At 43.7% G+C, this 20,786-nt stretch overlaps 1 protein-coding gene across 1 annotated transcript in view; it reads right to left on the bottom strand.

The window, feature by feature from the left end:
* Positions 1-20,786, bottom strand: part of AACS (acetoacetyl-CoA synthetase) — a 142,061-nt gene that overhangs the window by 44,623 nt on the left and 76,652 nt on the right. Inside the window, exons 8-10 of the mRNA XM_040347366.1 lie at positions 16,303-16,453; positions 3,116-3,196; positions 1,156-1,280 (exon numbers count right to left, since the gene is read on the bottom strand). Coding sequence (XP_040203300.1) covers positions 1,156-1,280; positions 3,116-3,196; positions 16,303-16,453 — 357 coding nt within the window. The remainder of the gene's footprint in view (positions 1-1,155; positions 1,281-3,115; positions 3,197-16,302; positions 16,454-20,786) is intronic.

Genomic DNA, 20,786 nt, shown 5'->3' with positions numbered 1-20,786 from the left:
TGTCCACGAGATCCCAAAATATGTTGGGATTAGGAACAAGAGGAAACCCATCATACAGCACCACTGACTCTTGGATGAACACTGAAGATGGGTCTTCCAGCATGACAATGACAATGACCCAAAACATGCTGCCAAGGCAACAAAGGAGTGGCTCAAGAAGAAGCACATTTAGGTCATGGAGTAGCCTAGTCAGTCTCCAGACCCTATTCCTATAGAAAGTTTATGGAGGGAGCTGAAACTAAGTTCCCAAAAGACAGCCAAGAATCCTTAAGGATTAGGAGAAGATCTGTAAAGAAGAGTAGAGCAAAATCTCTCCCAAGATGTGTGCAAACCTGGTCACCAACTACAAGAAACGTCTTACCTCTGTGCTTAACAAATAGGGTTTCTCCACCAAGTACTAAGTCATGTTTTACTTGGGGATCAAATACTTATTTTACTCACTGAACTGCAACTTAATTTATAGCATTTGTTTTTTTTGGTTGATATTTTGTCTCTTATTTAAAATATACCTATGATAAAAAAAAATCTATATCCATTTCCTTGTAAGTGGGCAAACCTACAAAATCTGCAGAAGATCAAATAATTATTTTCCCCACTGTAGCTTAGTCCACAGGGCATGTGCAACTGGACACTGCCACCAAATATGCAGATATGTGCCAGGCATCCACAAAAGCATGTAGGGGAGTACTTTGGGCAAAACGTAGCAACTCTGTATGGCACTAGTATCATCTTGGGAGAAGACTGTAGTTTGTCTCTAACACAAGGCCATGTTGGGAACAAGATTTGGTGGTTGTCCATATTTGGGACTACATTTCATCACCCAGTGGAGCAGCAATGTCATCTTCCTTCTACTCAACATTTGTCAGTGGTCTGAAGTCTGAAGGTACTGAAACAATTCTAAATGGGGATGCTCAAAATTGTCTGGAAATCTGCAAAGATTTACTCTGGAGTAGATTTTATAGAAACGATTGTCATTCATATGAATCCACTCTTTAAATGACTCTGGGGTTCCATGCCAGGAGAAAATGAGGGATTATTTAGATAAAGAAAATAAGGTAGCCTAAATACTCATTGCTGTTCCAAACTCTGAGATAAAAGGTTGTGTACTCTAGGTTTATCTTTTGGAAGTAGCCATTTTTTTTAGTGAGGTCTTACCCCAGTCTGTCCACGAGATCCCAAAGTATGTTGGGATTAGGAACAAGAGGAGACCCATCATACAGCACCACTGAAGCTCCAGTAGCTATAGCTGTAACCAGCCAGTTCCACATCATCCATCCAGCCTGTAGAAAAACACATCAATATTACCAGTTCCCAAGCTAATTTTACCACAAAATATTAAACTAATTTAGATCTGAACTTGACTACTGCAAAACAGAAAATATAACAAGTATTAACCACTTAAAGTGGAGGTTCACCCTATAAAAAATTTCTAACAGTACATCCAGCACCGTGCTGCATATAAAATGTCACTGACCTTTATTTTTTTTTCCTGTAGATATCGTTTACCCGTGGAATTCACCGCGGCTTCCGGGTAGGGAATCCCGCGGGAGTGGGCGTTCCTATTGACATGCCAATCAATTGGCATGCTAAACGACGGCGCACACAGCGCGTCACGACTTCCCGAAGGAAGCTTGGCTCGGCTCTATTTGGCGCCTGCGCACCGGCGCCGAATAGAGCCGAGCCAACCTGAGCTTCTTTATAGGGTGAACCTCCACTTTAAGGACCGCCCAACACCGATATACGCCGGCAGAATGGCACGGCTGGGCACAATCACGTACCTGTACGTGATTGTTAAAAGCCACGCGACCCAGTCCGAAGCTCCGCGGCCGCAGGACCCCGATCGCCGCCGGAGTCCCGCGATCGGTCACCGAAACTGAAGAACGGGGAGAGGTGTGTGTAAACACACCTTCCTTGTTCTTCGTTGTGGCGCTGTCATTGATCGTCTGTTCCCCGATATAGGTAAAGGCGATCAATGACGTCACACGTCCAGTCCCGCCCCCCTGCAGTTAGAAACACATACGAGGTCACACTTAACCCCTTCAGTGCCCCCTAGTGGTTAACTCCCAAACTGCAACTGTCATTTTCACAGTAAACAATGCATTTTTATAGCATTTTTTGCTGTGAAAATGACAATGGTCCCAAAAATGTGTCAAAATTGTCCGATGTGTCCGCCATAATGTCGCAGTCACGAAAAAAAAATATCGCCGCCATTAAAAAAAAAAAAAAGCTATAAAAACTATCCCCTATTTTGTAAACGCTATAAATTTTGCGCAAACCAATCGATAAACGCTTATTGTGATTTTTTTTACCAAAAATGGGTAGAAGAATACGTATCGGCCTAAACTGAGCAAAAAAAAAAAATTTTTTTTATATATTTTGGGGGGATATTTATATCAAAAAGTAAAAAATATAGAATTTTTTTCAAAATTGACGCTCTATTTTTGTTTATAGTGCAAAAAATAAAAACCGCTGAGGTGATCAAATACCACCAAAAGAAAGCTCTATTTGTGGGAAAAAAAGAACGCAAATTTTTTTTTGGGAGCCACGTGGCACGACCGCGCAATTGTCAGTTAAAGCGACACAGTGCCGAATCGCAAAAAGGGGCCTGGTCCTTTACCTGCATTTTGGTCCGGGTCTTAAGTGGTTAAATGTGTATCTCGATTATTTCAGATGGCTACACTTTCAAAGGTGTCACGCTGCTATAGCTTAGGTGACATGGCCTTGTATCACTTATAAGAAAAGCACTAGGAATAGTCCCGCCTGCAAAACATACTTAAAAATAGGACAGTCAAACAAATACTGGGTTGTTGTAATCCTCCAACACCAAAGGAGACCAGCTCCACTGCTGTTAATCATTTTCCCAACTCCAACTTTTGTTTGATCGTCTCTAACTCTTTCCCACTATCAGGTTTTTATCACTATGCATGTGCGTTTAATTAATAATTCCTCTTACTCCCTGTTGGAACAGGAAGTGACATAGGTCTCTCCATGTAGGACACAGACTAAACACCACATTTTTAGTAGACTGAAAAGAGTCAGCTCTTCTGACCATGTTCCTTCCTGTACTAAGTTGGAGTTAAGTAAAAGCAACAAGCAAATAATATTTTTTTTTTACCGTGGTGTAGTACATAATGAAATCACTGCTAGTAGTATTTCCATGAAGAATATGCTCCGACAAATGTTTAATCAGGGTACCCTAAAATATAAACCAAAAAAAAAAGACACATTAGAATGTACTGCACAATTGTGTCCTAAACTTGCAAAAATAACTTGGGTACAAAAAATTAAACCAAAAACAACTTGAAAGAGCAGAACAACAATTTCTCTTATGCCGCGTACACACGATCGGAAATTCCGACAAGAAAAGCCCGATGTGAGCTTTTGGTATGAAATTCCGACAGTGTGTATGCTCCATCTGACTTTTGCCGTTGGAATTTCCACCAACAAATGATTGAGAGCTGGTTCTCAAATTTTCTGTAGCAATCCGACGCGCACAATTCAATGCATGCTTGGGAGCTTTGAACTTCATTTTCTTGGCTCGTCGTAGTGTTGTACGTCACCACGTTCTTGGCGGACGAAAGTTCAGAGAACTTGTGTGACCGTGTGTATGCAAGCTACGCTTCAGCGGAATTCCATCGGAAAAAACATTGTGTGTACGCGGAATAAGGCATTTGCCAGTAGACATCAGGAATAATTGTTGTTTAGGGACTTCTATGGCATGTGCACAAGTTGACTGTCTAAGTTACTATCAAAGTTGGATCTGCAAATCAGGAAGACTTGTCTACTGTTATGGTGACCCTCCAGACCCTAAACATTCCCTATCCTTGCTATAGGGCTTTTGTCTTAGAGAGGGGTACATGGAGAGCTGCAGAGCCTTTGCCATTCTTTCTGTGCATCTCTATCCCTTTCTGGTTACTCATTTTCTTTCAGAGATCTCATCAGGGCCCACGTTCCCTTCCTTTGCATGAAAATGTATCATCTCTAAATTGACCCAAGTGACTGATGGAATGTCCTGTGCACCAGCCTTTCCTATATGCTTATTTGTCACCTCTCTGGCTTTCTTCTATGATTGTTAATGAGATTCATACATGATTTCCTGTTGAATGCCTTTGTAACAGAAAAAAGGTATGCATCTCTGTAACCATATTATTTTTTTTAAACTAATATAAAAATATATTGAAATTGAAAAAAAAAAAAACATGGTATGGAAGTGGTTTTCAAAAGACCAGACAATTACAGGGAAAAAATAAAATGAATGCCTCAAAAATGTATTCTTCAATATCCTTTGCATTTGTCAGGTCACCTGTGGCCAGGTGACAAGTGCACCCCGTTGGGTCAGGGATGCCCCACAGGTTAGTGAACCCTATAGCCGACTGCTGCCATCAGAGAGGAAGCGTGAACCCAAGATCCCCCCAGGGCGCGGAGTCTAAGACCCAGCTTTGTGTTCACCAGAGCCTCTAGTGGTGAGGATGGCCTTCGACGCAGCTAGATCCAGGTCGCGACCCCTGGGATCCCCTAGGTTACGCTCCGCAGGGAGAGAGGAAGCAGCAAGCAGGACAAGCGATAGTGATGGGTTAGCCGAGGTCAGGGCAACAGGCAGACAAGGGTAACCGAGGGACAGGCAAAAGATCAGGGTCACAGGCAAACAGGAGAAGTCAGGGACAAGCCAAAAACGGTACACAGGAGGGTAATCGTAGCACACTGCAGACAGGAACTTAAGCCAACAACACGGTTGAACAGCACTGCAGACCTGTAGTGCAACAGTTAATATAGACTTCCTGGGATGGCCTGGGTGGGGCCATACAGGAAGGAGAGGTGATAAAAAAGGCAACCAGAACAGAGTCAGGCCTCTAATGAACAGATGGAGACAGGTAAGCTGCCAGACTTTATTGCATATCCATGATAGTACCCTCCCTCTTACGAGGCCTCCCCCTTCCCCGCCTGGGTTTAGAGGGAAACTTCAGATGAAACTTCAGACGAGGTGCAAAAACCTCCGATGCAGGGACCCAAGACCTCTCCTCAGGGCCAAAGCCTTTCCAATGAACGAGGTACTGAAGAGCGCCTCTACAGAGTCGGGAATCCAGAACTTGTCTGACCTCATATTCCGGATTATCCTCAGAGACTGGCGCCATGGTAGGGAGAGGACGAGAGAACTTATTGAGGACTAAAGGCTTCAGAATGGAAACATGGAAGGAGTTAGCGATTCTGAGGCTTTTGGGAATCTGAAGTTTGAAACAAACTGAATTTAGTTTAGACGTTATAGTATATGGACCAATGAATCTTGGAGCAAACTTCAGAGAAGGAACTCGGAGCTTGATGTTCCTGGTGGAGAGCCAGACTTTGTCCCCTGGCTGAAGAGAAGGCGGTTTACACCTGCGGTGGTCAGCAAAGCCTTTGAATTTGTCGGCAGCTGCCCGGAGGGAATCATGAACGTCACTCCAGATGCAATTGAAGGACGCCTGAGCTGAAGCCAAAGCTGGGATATCCGGAGAACAGGTCATGGGAAGCGGAAGTTGAGGATGTCTTTCATAAACTGAGAAAAAGGGTGTTCTCTGCGAACTGGTATTTACATGATTGTTATGAGAAAATTCTGCCCACGGAAGTAGAGAGGACCAATCATCATGATGAGCGGAGACTAAGGTACGAAGAAAAACCTCTAACTCCTGATTAACCCTCTCCGTCTGCCCATTAGATTGAGGATGGTAAGAAGAGGAAAAATCCAAGGCAATATTGAGGGATTTGCAAATGGCTCTCCAGAAGCGAGACGTAAATTGAACACCCCTGTTGGAAACAATATGAGAAGGAACCTCATGGAGGCAGAAAATTTCTCGAACAAAAATGGGGACCAAGGCAGGAGAAGGAAGACCAGGAAGGGGAACAAAATGAGCCATCTTGGAGAACCGATCGACTACCACCCAAATGACCGTATTAACGTCAGACAGTGAAATATCGGTGATAAAATCCATGGCAATATGAGCCCAGGGCTCCTTAGGAATGGGCAAGGGCATGAGGAGACCAGTAGGAGCTTGTGTGGAGGATTTAGACTGAGCACAGACATGACAAGCCTTGACATAGTCTTTGACCTCCGAGCGGAGATTAGGCCACCAATAGTGACGACTAATGAGTAAGAAGGACTAGAGAAAACCAGCGTGGCCCGCCACCTTGGAATCATGTCCCCAAAGGATCTTAGCTCTTAGCTCAGTGGGGACAAAGGTCTTAGCAGGAGGAATTTTGAGTCCAGGGTGGTAGAATGGGCAACAATGCATGAAGTTGGAATGATCGGCTCAGGTTCAAGAGTGGGCTCCTCGTCCAAAGTGTCAAAGGACCTAGAGAGCGCATCAGCCCGACCGTTGCAGGAACCAGGTTTGTACGTAATCGTGAAATTAAACGGGAAAAGAAGAGACTACACCTGGCCTGTCTGGGATTCAGACGTTTAGCATTCTGCAAGTACTGTAGATTCTTGTGATCGGTGAAGATCATTATGGAGTGAGGGGAACCCTCAAAAAGAGGACGCCACTCTTCTAGCGCCAATTTGATTGCGAGAAGTTCCCGGTGGCATAATTTCTCTTTGCCTGGGAATTTTTTGGGGAAAAGAACGCACATGGTTGACGTCTCTTCTCAAAGAGTTAAAGAAGTACCGCTCTCACCCCCACTGAAGAAGCGTCCACGTCAAAGAATGCCTCCCCAGGATTTGGTCTCCTCAAGAGAGGTCCAGAGGCAAAGGCCTGTTTCAGATCGTGAAACGCAGAGACAGCTTCGGGGGGCCAGTATTTGGCATTAGCACCCTTCTTGGTCAAAGCGATAATAGGCGCAGCAATGGAAGAGTAATTCCTGATAAACTGCCTATAATAATTTGTGAAGCCAAGAAAGCGTTGTGTGGCCTTGAGGCTAGCAGGAAGAGGCCAGTTGGTAATGGCTAAGACCTTCCCAGGAACCATACGAAGACCCAAGCTTGAGACAAAGCATCCTAGAAACAGGACCTCAGAACATTCAAAGGAGCATTTCTCCAGCTTGGCATAGAGATTATTCTCTAAGGCGCTGGAGTACAGTGCGGACATGGTTTCTGTGGACACGCAGATTTTCCGAAAAGATAAGAATGTCATCCAGATAGATGACAACAAACTGGTACAGCAGGTCCCTGAAGATTTCATTGACAAAGTTTTGAAACACAGCTGGGGCATTACACAACCCAAAAGGCATGACCAGGTATTCGAAATGGCCGTCTCGAATGTTAAACGCAGTCTTCCATTCATCACCTTCTAGTATTCGAATGAGGTTGTACGCCCCTCTGAGATCCAACTTGGTGAAAATGGAGGCACCCCTCAACCTATCGAACAGCTCAGAATATGCAGTTCAGTTTTGGGCACCAGTTCTCAAAAAGGATATCGGAGAACTGGAGAAAGTGCAGAGAAGAGCAACCAAACTGATAAGAGGCATGGAGGAGCTCAGCTATGAGGAAAGATTAGAAGAACTAAATCTATTCACTCTTGAGAAGAGGAGAATTAGGGGGGATATGATCAACATGTACAAATATATAAGAGGTCCATACAGTGTACTTGGTGTTGAGTTATTCACTTTACGGTCAACACTGAGGACAAGGGGGCACTCTTTACGTCTAGAGGAAAAGAGATTTCACCTCCAAATACGGAAAGGTTTTTTCACAGTAAGAGCTGTGAAAATGTGGAACAGACTCCCTCCAGAGGTGGTTCTGGCCAGCTCAGTAGATTGCTTTAAGAAAGGCCTGGATTCTTTCCTAAATGTACATAAAATAACTGAGTACTAAGATTTGTAGGTAAAGTTGATCCAGGGTAAATCCGATTGCCTCTTGGGGGATCAGGAGGGAATTTTTTCCCCTGCTGTAGCAAATTGGATCATGCTCTGCTGGGGTTTTTTGCCTTCCTCTGGATCAACTGTGGGTATAGAGTTGGGTGTATGGGATTGTATTGTGTTTTTTATTTTGTTTGTTTATTTTTTTGTGGTTGAACTGGATGGACTTGTGTCTTTTCAACCTGACTAACTATGTAACTATGTAACTATGTAACTATATTAAGGGTAAGGGGGAACGATTTTTAATAGTAACAGCGTTTAAGCCTCGATAATCAATGCAGGGTCTCAAGGTACCATCCTTCTTGGCAACAAAAAGAACCCTGCTCCTGCAGGCGATGACGATTTCCGGGTGAAACCTCTCAAAAGTTTTTCTGCGACAACTCAGACATGGCCTAGGTCTCCGGGATAGACAAAGGGTATGTAAGACCCCTGGGCAGAATTGCTTCAGGAACAAAGTCAATGGCACAGTCAAAAGACCTGTGGGGAGGAAGCACCTCAGCCAGGGGTCAAGTCCTGGGGAAAAAAAGTGTGGGAACTCCCACCCAAGATCCACTCCCCCACCAAAAATAAATGATACGCTCATATGCATAATTACTAAACCGCATGTTTTTTTTTTTTTGCAGAGGTCTGCCGCAAGTTATTGCGGGATTTAGAAAGAAGCAAGTTCTTTCTAAATCCCGCGATAACTCACGGCAGACCTTCGCAATGTCTCCTGGGAACAATGACAAAAGCTCCCAGGAGACATTGCGGCATCGAGGAAGTGACGGAATACCCGTACACTACCTTATGAACCCATATACAGGAAGCGGCCAGTAACATAGGATTACTAAGGTTTGCCTGCCCCTAAAAGTGACTTGAGCTGGGCATCGCCGCTTAGTGAAGGATTGGCTCGGGGCGGCTCGGCTGCTCTCGCTGCTCTAGTCCTGCAAAGGGAACTGCGTTCCTGCTGTGAAAAAAGTGCAGGAACTCCGTTCCCACGCGTTCCCGCAGGACTTGAGCCCTGACCTCAGCCGATTTCTTACAGAACACATCCCGGTAATCGCTGTATGCAGTGGGAAGGTCAGAAGATACCGATGTGGTAGCAACTGGAAGTCTCTCCTTGGGAGTCACCTTGGAAAGACATGACGAGAAACATGAAGGACCCCAAGCCAGGATCTGCCCAGAGACCCAGTCCACATGGTGAGAGTGGAGCTGTAGCCAAGGAAGGCCAAATACAATGGGGGTAGGATATCCTATCGGCATCCTAATAGGTAGTGTCTGGAAGCGAATAGGGCCCCCTGGGAGAACAGTGCCATCAATTGCCGAGACTACGAGTGGCGTAGTGAGGGGTGAAAGGGTGAGCTTCATAGAAGAAGCAGTTCTCCAGTCCATAAAGTTGCCGGCAGGCCACGGAAACCAGATATGCAAGGATCGATTGGGGAGACGTGCTTACATGAAGGGACACTGGAAGAAGCAGATGGAAAGGTGATGTTTCTTGGTCCAATACTCCACCTTCTAAATGTATTAGACCCGAGCGTTTCCTGGGCAAAGCGAGCAGGAGTCACGAAAGTGGCCCTTGCCTCCACAATAGAGGCACAAGCCCAGAGTTCTGAGCCTAGCATGTTCTTTGGGGGTTAGTCTGGTCCGGTCCAGCTGCATAGGTTCCTCAGCAGGCAGAGGGTGGTCCAGGGGACAAAGTGAGGGGAGCTCAGACTGGCCAAGACCTAGGGAGTGTTGGCGTCTTTTTTCTATGGACCTCTCCTGAAAACGAATATCGATCTGGTTGCATAGGAAGATGACATCGTCCAGACCGACGGGGATGGTTCTTCCCGCTAATTCGTCCTTCACTCGGTCAAAGAGGCCATGTAAAAAGGTAGAGACCAGAGCCTCATTGTTCCAGCTCAATTCAGCTGAGAGAATACGGAACTGAAGAGCATATTGTCCCACTGAACGGGATTCTTGGCAGAGACGTAGAAGAGCACTAGCCGCTGAAGAGGCCCGAGCCGGCTCCTCGAAGATGTTACGGAAGAGCTTCAGGAAGTCGGACAGGCTGGAAAATACCAGATCATTCTTCTCCCACATGGGGCAGCCCAGGCTAAAGCTTCACCGGAAAGGAGGGAAATAATATAGGCTACCCTTGCCCGATCAGACAAGAAGTTTTGAGGCTGAAGTTCAAAATGGATGGTGCACTGGCTAAGAAACCCCCCCTGCAGGCCTTGGAGTCTCCAGAAAAACAGATTAGAGGTGGTAGCTTCAGTGAATGCGACTCTGCGACTGGTGCGACAGGCACAGCCGCTGGTTGTGCTTGGGTTTGCGGATTCGGGATTCCCAACGAGGTCTGAAGCTGATCAAAGCAGGAAGCCAGATCCTGAAGGAAACGCATCACCTGAGCCCGATTAGCTTTATGCGTCTCGAGTCTGCGAACAATGCCCTGTAATGGATCGTCTGCGTGGAGCGGCACGTCGGTTGGATTCATTCAAACTGTCAGGTCACCTGTGGCCAGGTGACAAGTGAACCCCATTGGGGTCAGGGATGCACCACAGGGTAGTGAACCCCAATAGCCGACTGCTGCCATCAGAGAGGAAGCGTGAACCCAAGATCCCCCAGGGCGCGGAGTCTAAGACCCAGCTTTGTGTTCACCAGAGCTTCTAGTGGTAAAAATGGCCTTCGCCGCAGCTGGATCAAGGTCGCGACCCCTGGGATCCCCTAGGTCACGCTCTGCAGGGAAAGGGGAAGCAGCAAGCAGGACAAGCTATAGTGATGGGTAAGCCGAGGTCAGGGCAACAGGCAGACAAGGGTAACCAAGGGACAGGCAAAAGGTCAGGGTCACAGGCAAACAGGAGAAGTCAGGGACGAGGCAAAAACAGAACACAGGAGGGTAATCGTAGCACACTGCAGACAGGAACTTAAGCTAACAACACGGTTGAACAGCACTGCAGTGCAACAGTTAATATAGACTTCCTGGGATGGCCTGGGTGGGGCCATACAGGAAGGAGAGGTGATAAAAAGGCAACCAGAACAGAGTCAGGCCTCTAATGAACAGATGGAGATGGGTAAGCTGCCAGACTTTATTGCATATCATTATCCATGACAGCATTACTACACAGTCACAGCAGACCACAGAACAGTCAAGAGGCCCAGATCCCTAGGGCACACAATATAGTTTTCAACATATAGATTTCAAAACAAATCAATAGGTGAATGTTACACAAATTATTCTTTACTTTAGAAACCATCAAAACAGCTGTATTAAAAGTAATACACTTTGTTAGCTGGTTAGCTGAAGGTTTCCTAAATATTCTTTTTAAAAGATCAATACATGCAATTTGTTTTGTTTTCAGTGATAAGGGGGGGGGGGGGTAGAGAATAGCTGGCTATTTTTTATCTCCCTGTATGGAATCATTCTTTAGACGGCTTCTGCAGTGAACAGGTTAAAAAGACACCGCTCATGTCTCACGGAAGTGCTGAGGACACAGCAGCTCTGTAGGTGAGATTTCACATTGCAGTCAGCAGGCAGACTCGTGCGCCGTTCACACATCGTCTGCTCTGCTGACGTATTGTCAGAGGAGCAAATGGTTTGAGATAACTGTTTTTGTTTCTGCATTTTAAGATCTCCAGAGCAATGACAACAATATGCTTTACTGGATGTGACAGATACAATAATATCAAGTAGCAGAATTTATAGTATATACACTTAAGATATCCATTTGTCACAAGAGAATAAGCCTTTGCACTCTGCCATTAGAGTAAAAGGACAAAAGGGATAAGACTATACAAATCTCTACGCTCTATAATGGTCTGTGTTGTAGTAACACACGCACACACACACACAACTTTGATTCTATAGAGTCACAGGATTGTCTATAGAATAAGGAATTACCGCAATAGGATCCGAGATGTCCAAAGGATGGGATACCCATTGGCCACTCTGAATGACTCTCTTGACAGGCATAATAGGGTATGGTTTGGGCGATGTGACAAACCTTTGAATATCCACCTTGACTGATACCAGTCCTTATTATACATACCCCGCCCCTTTCCACTTTGGGGAGGGGGCGATTTGTGGGTCTAAGGCAGGGGTCTCAAAGTACTGGCCCGAGGACTGGTTATAAATGGCCCGCAGGCAGGGCAGGGGGTGCCGCGGAAGTGGGGGGAGTAGATTTTATTCACATGCAGAGTAGCGCAGGAAGCGTCTGTAATAAGTTCACTTTTCTGTCATGTCACGCTGCGGCTGCTCCCCGCCCCCCCGGCGGCCCCCGCTCTCTTCTCGTCTATCCCTATTTGCTTGTGATATCACCTGGGATGGACGAGAAGAGAGGGGGGGCCGCCGGGGGGGGCGGGGAGCAGCCGCAGCGTGACATGAGAGAGAAGTGAACTTATTACAGACGCTTCCTGCTTTACTCTGCATGTGAAGAAAACCACAAGTAAATGCTGACCTGTGCCCCATGTACTCCGATTGTGCCCTCATGTACCCCTCATGTGCCCCATGTACCCTCATGTACCCCGAGTGTGCCCTCATGTTCCCCATGTACCCTGAGTGTGCCCTCATGTTCCCCATGTACTCTGATGTGCCCCTTGTACCCCGATTCTACCCTGATGTGCCCCATGTACCCTGATGTGCCCCATGTACCTTGATTGTGCTGTCATTTTTCCCCCATGTACCCTGATTGTGACATCATGTGCCCCATGTACCCTGATTGTGCCCCCATGTACCCTGATGTGCCCCTTGTGCCCCATGTGCCCAATGTACCCTGATTGTGCCCCATGTGCCCAATGTACCCTGATTGTGCCCAATGTACCCTGATTGTGCCATCATGTGCCCCATGTGCTCTGATGTGCCCTGATTGTGCCCCATGTACCCTGATGTGCCCCATGTACCCTGATGTGCTGGGCTCTGTACCCTGATGTGCTGGGCTCTGTACCCTGATGTGCCATGTGCCCTGTCCTGATGTGTTGTGCCTAGTGTAGTGGTCAGTGGGGTGTGTAGTGGTCAGTGTGCAGTGTAGTGGTCATCGTGTAGTGTGCAGTGTAGTGGTCAGTGTGTAGTGGTCAGTGTGTAGTGGTCACTGTGTAGTGGTCACTGTGTAGTGGTCACTGTGTAGTGTAGTGGTCGGTGTGCAGTGTAGTGGTCAGGGTTAATAATGCGTCCACTGACACCAGTGATGGGGGGTTAATAATGCGTTCACTGACACCAATACTGTTTTTGAAGTTTGAAAGTTTGCATGCGGCCCCCCATGGGATATGAAAACTCGTCTTGTGGCCCTCAGGTAATTTGAGTTTGAGACCCCTGGTTTAAGGTTTCCACCTTGCTCATGGAGTGCATTGGATAGCCTCTTTTTCATGTTTTCATTTTCTTCCTGGAATCCACCTTAAGGGCCTACCTGATATTGTCAAGTATTGATTTTTTTGCCCGTATGCGTGTATGCTGCACTACTTATTTCTCCTGTGCTATATCCCACGATTGCCATGTGAGGTTTTGATTGTAATGCCGCGTATACACCGTCAGAATTTCCGACAACAAATGTTCGATGTGAGCTTGTTGTCAGAAAATCTGACCGTGTGTATGCTCCATCGGACATTTGCTGTCGGAATTTCAGACAAATATTTGAGAGCTGGTTCTCAATTTTTTTCTTTATATTATATATAATATATTATATATATTAATATATATATATATATTAAAAACACAAAAACTTTTCACTCATGGTTAGTGTTTGGCTGAAGCCATTTATTATCAATTAACTGTGCTTACGCATATTAAATCATAATGACAACACAAATTAACCAATTGACCCTGATCAAAAAATGTACATACCCTGGTGATTTTGGCTTAATGACATGCACACAAGTTGACACAAATGGGGTTGAATGGCTTTTAACCACTTCTCTACTTTGGGTGTTTTTCAGATTTGGTGTTTACAAGACTAAAACAGTTTTTTTTGCTAGAAAATTACTTAAAACACAAAAACATTATATATTTTTTTTTCTAACACCCTAGAGAATAAAATGGCGATCATTGCAATACTTTTTGTCACACCATATTTGCACAGCGGTCCTACAAGTGCACTTTTTTGGGGAAAAATCACTTTTTTGAATTAAAAAATAAGACAGCAATAAATTTGGCCCAATTTTTTTATATATTGTGAAAGATAATGTTATGCCGAGTAAAATGATACCCAACATGTCACGCTTACAAATTGCGCCCGCTCGTGGCATGGCGTCAAACTTTTACCCTTAAAAATCTCGATAGGCGACGTTTAAAAAATTCTATAGGTTGCATTTTTTGAGTTACAGAGTAGGTCTAGGGCTATAATTATTGCTCTCGCTCTAACGATCGCGGCGATACCTCACTTGAGTCGTTTGAACACCGTTTTCATATGCGGGCACTACTCGCGTATGCGTTCGCTTCTGCGCACGAGCTCGTCGGGACGGGGCGCTTTAAAAAAAAATTTTTCTTATTTATTTTATTATTTTTTACACTGGGAAAAAAAAAAATGATCACTTTTATTCCTATTACAAGGAATGTAAACATCCCTTGTAATAGAAAAAAGCATGACAGGTCCTCTTAAATATATGAGATCTGGGGGTCAAAAAGACCTCAGATCTCATATTTACACTAAAATGCAAAAAAAATAAAAATAATTTGAAACTGTCATTTTTTCAAATGACAAAAAAAAAAAAAAATGTTTCTTTAAGAGGCTGGGCGGGACTGACGTTTTGACGTCACTTCCGCCCAGCAGAGCTATGGGGGCGGGCGAAGGAGATTTTTCCTTCAGTCTCGTCCCCAGTCAGCAGCCGAACGCACACGATCTCCTCCGCCGCTACCGACGGCTCCGGTAAGCGGCGGAGGGCGCGGGAGAGCGGCGGGAGGGGGGGGCCCCCTCTCCCGCCGCCAACGGCGATCTCGCGGCGAATCCGCTGCGGAGACCGCCGTTATCGTTAACAGAACCGCTGACACTAAAGATGGATACCTCGGTTGTGGCAGCAGCTGCTGCCGTTACCGAGATATCCATCTTTAAAGTTAGGCCGTATAAAGACGTACAGCGGTTTGGAAGTGGTTAAAGGTAACCATCCTCACCTGTGATCTGTTTTCTTGTAATTAGTGTGTGTGTGTAAAAAAAAAGGTCAATGAGTTTCTGGACTCCTGACAGACCCTTGCTTCTTTCATGACGTTTCTGAGTCATGGGGAAAGCAAAAGAATTAGCAAAGGATCTACAGGAAAAGGTAGTTGAACTGTATAAAACAGGAAAGGGGTATAAAAAGATATCCAAGGAATTGAGAATGTCAATCAGCAGTGTTCAAATTTCAGCCACAGCTGCCAGGAAAATTGTTTGGGATGCAAAGAAAAACTCACAAATGTCTTCAGGTGAAATACAAGACTCTGAAAACACATGGTGTGGCCGTTTCAAGAGGCACAATAAGGAGGCACTTGAAGAAAGATGGGCTGCATGGTTGAGTCGCCAGAAGAAAGCCATTACTATGCAAATGCCACAAAGCATAGAGACAAACCTCAAACCTTCAAAGTAATTTGGAGTGATGAGACCAAAATTTTTGCTTCATTTGGAGAGGAGTCAACAATGCCTATGATGAAAGGTACACCATTCCTACTGTGAAACACAGAGGTGGATCTCTGATGTTTGCGCTACAAAGGCACAGGAAATTTGGTCAAAATTGATGGCAAGATGAATGCAGTATGTTATCAAAAATTACTGGAGGAACATTCGCGTTAATCAGCCAGGAAGCTGCGCATGGGACGTACTTTGACATTCCAACATGACAATGAACCAAAAACACAAGGCCAAGTCAACCTGTCATTGGCAACAGCAGAATAAAGTGAAGGTTCTGGAGTGGCCATCTTAGTTTCCTGACCTCAATATCATTGAGCCAATCTAGGGAGATCTCAAACATGCAGTTCATGCAAGAGACCGAGAATTTACAGGAACTGGCTGTTTGTCAAGAGGAGGGGGCAGCTTTACCATCTGAGAAAATAAAGCGCATCATCCACAAATACCACAAAAGACTTCAAGCTGTCATTGATGTTAAAGGGGCAACAATACACAGTATTAAGAATTGGGGTATGAAAACTTTTGATCAGGGTCGTTTGTTTTTATTATGATTTAAAAAGAATAAAAACAAAGTTGATGGATAATAAATGGCTTCAGCCAAACACTAACTGAGTGAAAGAAAGGTTTGTGTCATCATTCATAGTCTCTGAAAAATGGTCAAGAAATCATAAATTATGCCAAGGTATGTAAACTTATGACCACAACCGTATTTATATATCACACACATATATATCGCGCTAGTTACATAATATAAATGCAAATGTATCTAGATTTGAAAAACACTATGTTTCTGAATGTAACCCAAGTAAGAATGGATTCTGATTTGTTTAATACAAAACTAAAAGCACACATATTCTTGCAAGTGATAATTCTACAACTTGGGTTTACTTTGAACTGCTTGTTCCCAATAGCTGTGGGCGGCAATACTTACGCCAGCAGAATGCACCATACACTTAGGGGCTCCAGTAGTACCAGATGAGTACATGATATACAGGGGGTGATTGAAGGGTAGCTGCTCAAACTCCAGCTGTGGGGCCTGGTCTCCCACTTTTCCAGTTGCCAGGAAATCATCTAGGAATACACTAGAAAAAGACACATAAGATTGTAAATATAGTAAGCATTTTCTCACTTTCAAGCCAAGCTCTAAATAGCTGTCCAAGCACACAAAAAAAAAAAAGTTTTATATTCCCATTGAAATGTATGTTACACTTTATCAAACTGCCTGTGTACTAGATTGAATCCCTGCCCCATAATCCACACAGTATGTCGAGTACTGCAGGCAATATCCTACAGACTAGCCTGACTCTCTCTCTCTCTCTCGATAGTCTTCCAGCACCATGGACAGTTCATATTTTGTGCACTTAAGCACAGAGGTGACTAAATCTTGCTGCTGTTACACAAACCGGTAACTTAAAGAGGAACTTCACCTAAAAGGGGGAAGTTCCACTCGTTTGCATCCTCCCCCATCCTTTGCCACATTTTTTTTGGGGGGGGGGGGGGCACAGGTCCCAGTAGACTGAAAAACCATTCACGATGTGCAGCAGGAAACCTTCCGGATTCACAGCCGGTTTCCCTTACTTAAGATGCCGGCACCTGCACCTGAAACCGTTTGAAGAATCGGCTCAGATGAGGACATCTCTGGATCCCTGGAAAGGCTAGAATACTATTAAAAGTCAGTGGAAAAAAAGAAATGTTCCTGGACTGCCGCACTCTGATAGGCAATTTATTGAAACAAAATGAACAAATGATAAAATCCAAAGCTGTATAACATCCAAAAATTCATGCAACACTGCAATCAATGGTATAAAGTGGACATAGGGGACAAAAAAGCTAACATGTTTCACATCATGAATAGGAAAAATACTGTGCATACTCTAAGAAAAATAATAAAGTGAAAGCTGCGACTCAAAAATGTTATACAACATAAACCACAAAATACAAAAAAGAAAAGTTGCGCTAATCGTGATAAACAATATGATATGCTGGACCAGTGCGAACAAATGAATCAAACCACTAACATAATTAAATGTGCTGTGCGCAAAAATAATGTATAATACAATTGTGGAAAAAACACAATCAGTAAAAAAAAGTCCAACTTAAACAGGTAATGACATTCAGTGATCTCCCCAGTGAAAAATGAATCCACAAACGATCCTGGAAAAGTGATGACAGAAGCACCTCCACCACGATAACACACTGACTCTTACCAGAAGAATTTGATCTCTAAATTAATGGAGATCGAAAACAGCATACACAGAATGGAATCCTTTGGATGGTCATGCCAACCCGAGTTGTTCTCACTGGTAAAGTTTCCTCAAACAGTGCCCCAGTAGTAGATATATGCAGGAAGAAGAGAGAACTCGCACAGCATAAAATCTTAGGGTGTTTTATTAAAAAGGTATAAAGATGTGCACTTACATCAAAGATGAAAATAGAGAGCATATAAAATATCAAGCCGGCCGGCTTCCAGATCGTGCAGCCCGTATCTTACGGGTCTGATCACGTGATGCAGTGACGTCAGAATGTTGCCTCCCAACGTTTCGTCTCGATGGGGACGTGGTCACGGGATACAGGCGGCATTTTGAATCACCACGTTTATATACAGAGTGGGCTGGTACAGCCTCGATGCGAGTCCTACAAGGCCGCAACAACGCCATCTTTGGTATTGGAAAGAAAAACTGTCTGAAGAGATTAATAGCCAGAAATCATATTTAAATCAAGGGCAAAAAAAAGTTTATAAAAATGAAAAAAAAAGGACAGGAAAAAAAAAGGGCAGATCGCTCCGCGTTTCCATCCCTTATTGGTAAAAAATAAAAAGACATAAAGATATATCGCATGAAAAAAACTTTCATATAGAAATTCATTATAAAACATGAAGGTCAATGGTGAATAGAAATTCCATTGGACCGCTGAACGGGATACCAATATACCTTATTGTAATGAATTAAAATCCTCAATATCAGTCGTTGGGTAAAAACTCAAACACCACATCATAAAAAAATGGATAAATAAAAAATATACAATTTAGACCAGTTAAGCAGCTGGATAGGACTCACATCCAGTTCACAAATTATAACCAGATAATTCTAAAAACACAATTCTCTCCTATATCAGTGGGTAACACAGGAAGACCCAATTATGGGGGAACTAGTGGATATAGTAACCAGTTTATTAAATATACAAAGAAAACAGAACTAGGAATTGTCAATAAAACAATTGACATCAATGTCTATGTTCAGGCCAAAGGGTGTATAACTTTTGAGTTTATGCACCCATGACATTTCAGACTTGGATATACTGCACACCAAATCACTCCCTCTCCAGTGCACACTGAACTTGTCAATGCCCAGGAAGATGATGTTATTAGGATCTCTACCATGTGTGGTCAAATAATGCTTTGACACTGAGTGTTTGGTATAACCACTTTGGATGTTGCCAATATACTTGTTTAAGCGGACCTGCAGGGGGAGTTTGGTCCTGCCCACATATTTCAGGCCACACAGGCACTGGAGCATATAGACTACCCCAGTGGTAGAACAAGTAATAAACGGCTTAATGAAATGACTCTTTAGAGTACAGGTGGACCTGAATATAGTGGTTCTCTTGGTTTTGCATCCATTCAGGGAACAAACCTGACATCTTCCACATTTAAAATACCCCGTCAGACCAGAAAAGAACATAGAATCAATACTGGGAGGATTGAATATGTTGGGGGCCAATTTGTACTTCAAAGAAGGCACTCCCCTAAATACAACCGGAGGTTTATCCGGTATTAGATCACAGAGAATTTTGTCACTTTTTAGAATGTGCCAGTGCTTGCCAACTATATGTTTCACATTCGCATGTTGACAAGAATAGTCAGTGACAAAAGGGCTCCTAAACTTATTAGTTCCTCTGTCTGTTTTCTCCTTCAAAAGGTCGGCTCTATCGACATTATTGACCAAATCCAAAGTGTCCGCCAGAAATTCAGAGGAATAGCCCTTTTCCAAAAAAAACGCTTTGCCAAGACACATGTCTGCTCCACAAAAGTTGCATGTTCCCGTGACCACGTCCCCATCGAGACGAAACGTTGGGAGGCGACGTTCTGACGTCACCGCATCACGTGATCAGACCCGGAAGATACGGGCTGCACGATCTGGAAGCCGGCCGGCTTGATATATTATATGCTCTCTATTTTCATCCTTGATGCAAGTGCACATCTTTATACCTTTTAATAAAACACCCTAAGATTATATGCTATGCGAGTTCCCTCTTCTTCCTGCATATATCTACTACTGGGGCACTGTTTGAGGAAACTTTACCAGTGAGGACAACTCGGGTTGGCGTGACCATCCAAAGGATTCCATTCTGTTTATGCTGTTTTCGATCTCCATTAATTTAGAGATCAAATTCTTCTGGTAAGAGTCAGTGTGTAATCGTGGTGGAGGTGCTTTGGTCACCACTTTTCCAGGATCGTTTGTGGATTCATTTTTCACTGGGGAGATCACTGAATGTCATTACCTGTTTATGTTGGACTTTTTTTTTAATTTAATTAGGTTAGTGGTTTGATTCATTTGTTCGCACTAGTCCAGCATGTTTCACATCATGGATAGATGCTTAGTCATAGCTCCTATTAAAAGTCAGCAGCTACAGTTTGTGTAGCTGCTGACTTTACGTTTTTTGGAGGGAGCCTGGCACTCCTCTAAGATGGCCATACACCAGTAGATTTTAGATTTTAGACTGCACATTTGTACAATTATCCATACAAAAATCGTTGAAAATCATCATTGATGACTTGACCAATATCGTTCAAAAGTGCTTAAAATGTTCCTCTTATTAAATCTATCGTAGGACAGTAGTAAATAAAAAAAGTCCTCTATACAGCAATATTTCAAGCCATCACAGGCTGTTTTAAACATGGAGTATAACCACCTCAAAGCATGACATGTTATACTGCCTTACAATAAGTCTAAAAAAAAAAAAAGTTTTACTGAATTTTTGAGAGATAATTCTCCTATGTAGATCACTTTATGGAGGAAAAGATTGTGTAAGCCTAAGGACAGGTGGTCTTTGAACATGGCAACTGAAGACTGGGACTAGCAGCTCTCTGTTCCTTTTCAGGCTGTTGAAAATACTATTTACTCCCTTTAATGAGCTTGGGATGAGTTCTTACATTGGCAAAGCAGAAAGGGTTTCAAGCTATTTTTTCCTAGTTACCATTGTGAAAGCAGAAGGCTAAACTGTATTTTCTCTGCATGTGTAAATTACTGAAGGTGAACTGTCAGAAATACATTACAGTTTCAGAGATAATATTTTACAAATACAAACAAGAGAAATTATATACATATATATATATATATATATATATACACATATATATATATATATATATATACACACACACATATACATACATACATACATACATACATACAC

Source organism: Rana temporaria, chromosome 1 (genome assembly GCF_905171775.1).
Source record: "Rana temporaria chromosome 1, aRanTem1.1, whole genome shotgun sequence".
Taxonomy (NCBI): Eukaryota; Metazoa; Chordata; class Amphibia; order Anura; family Ranidae; genus Rana; species Rana temporaria.
The sequence above is the reverse complement of the archived record's forward strand: the minus strand, read 5'-3'. Positions and strand labels throughout refer to the sequence as shown.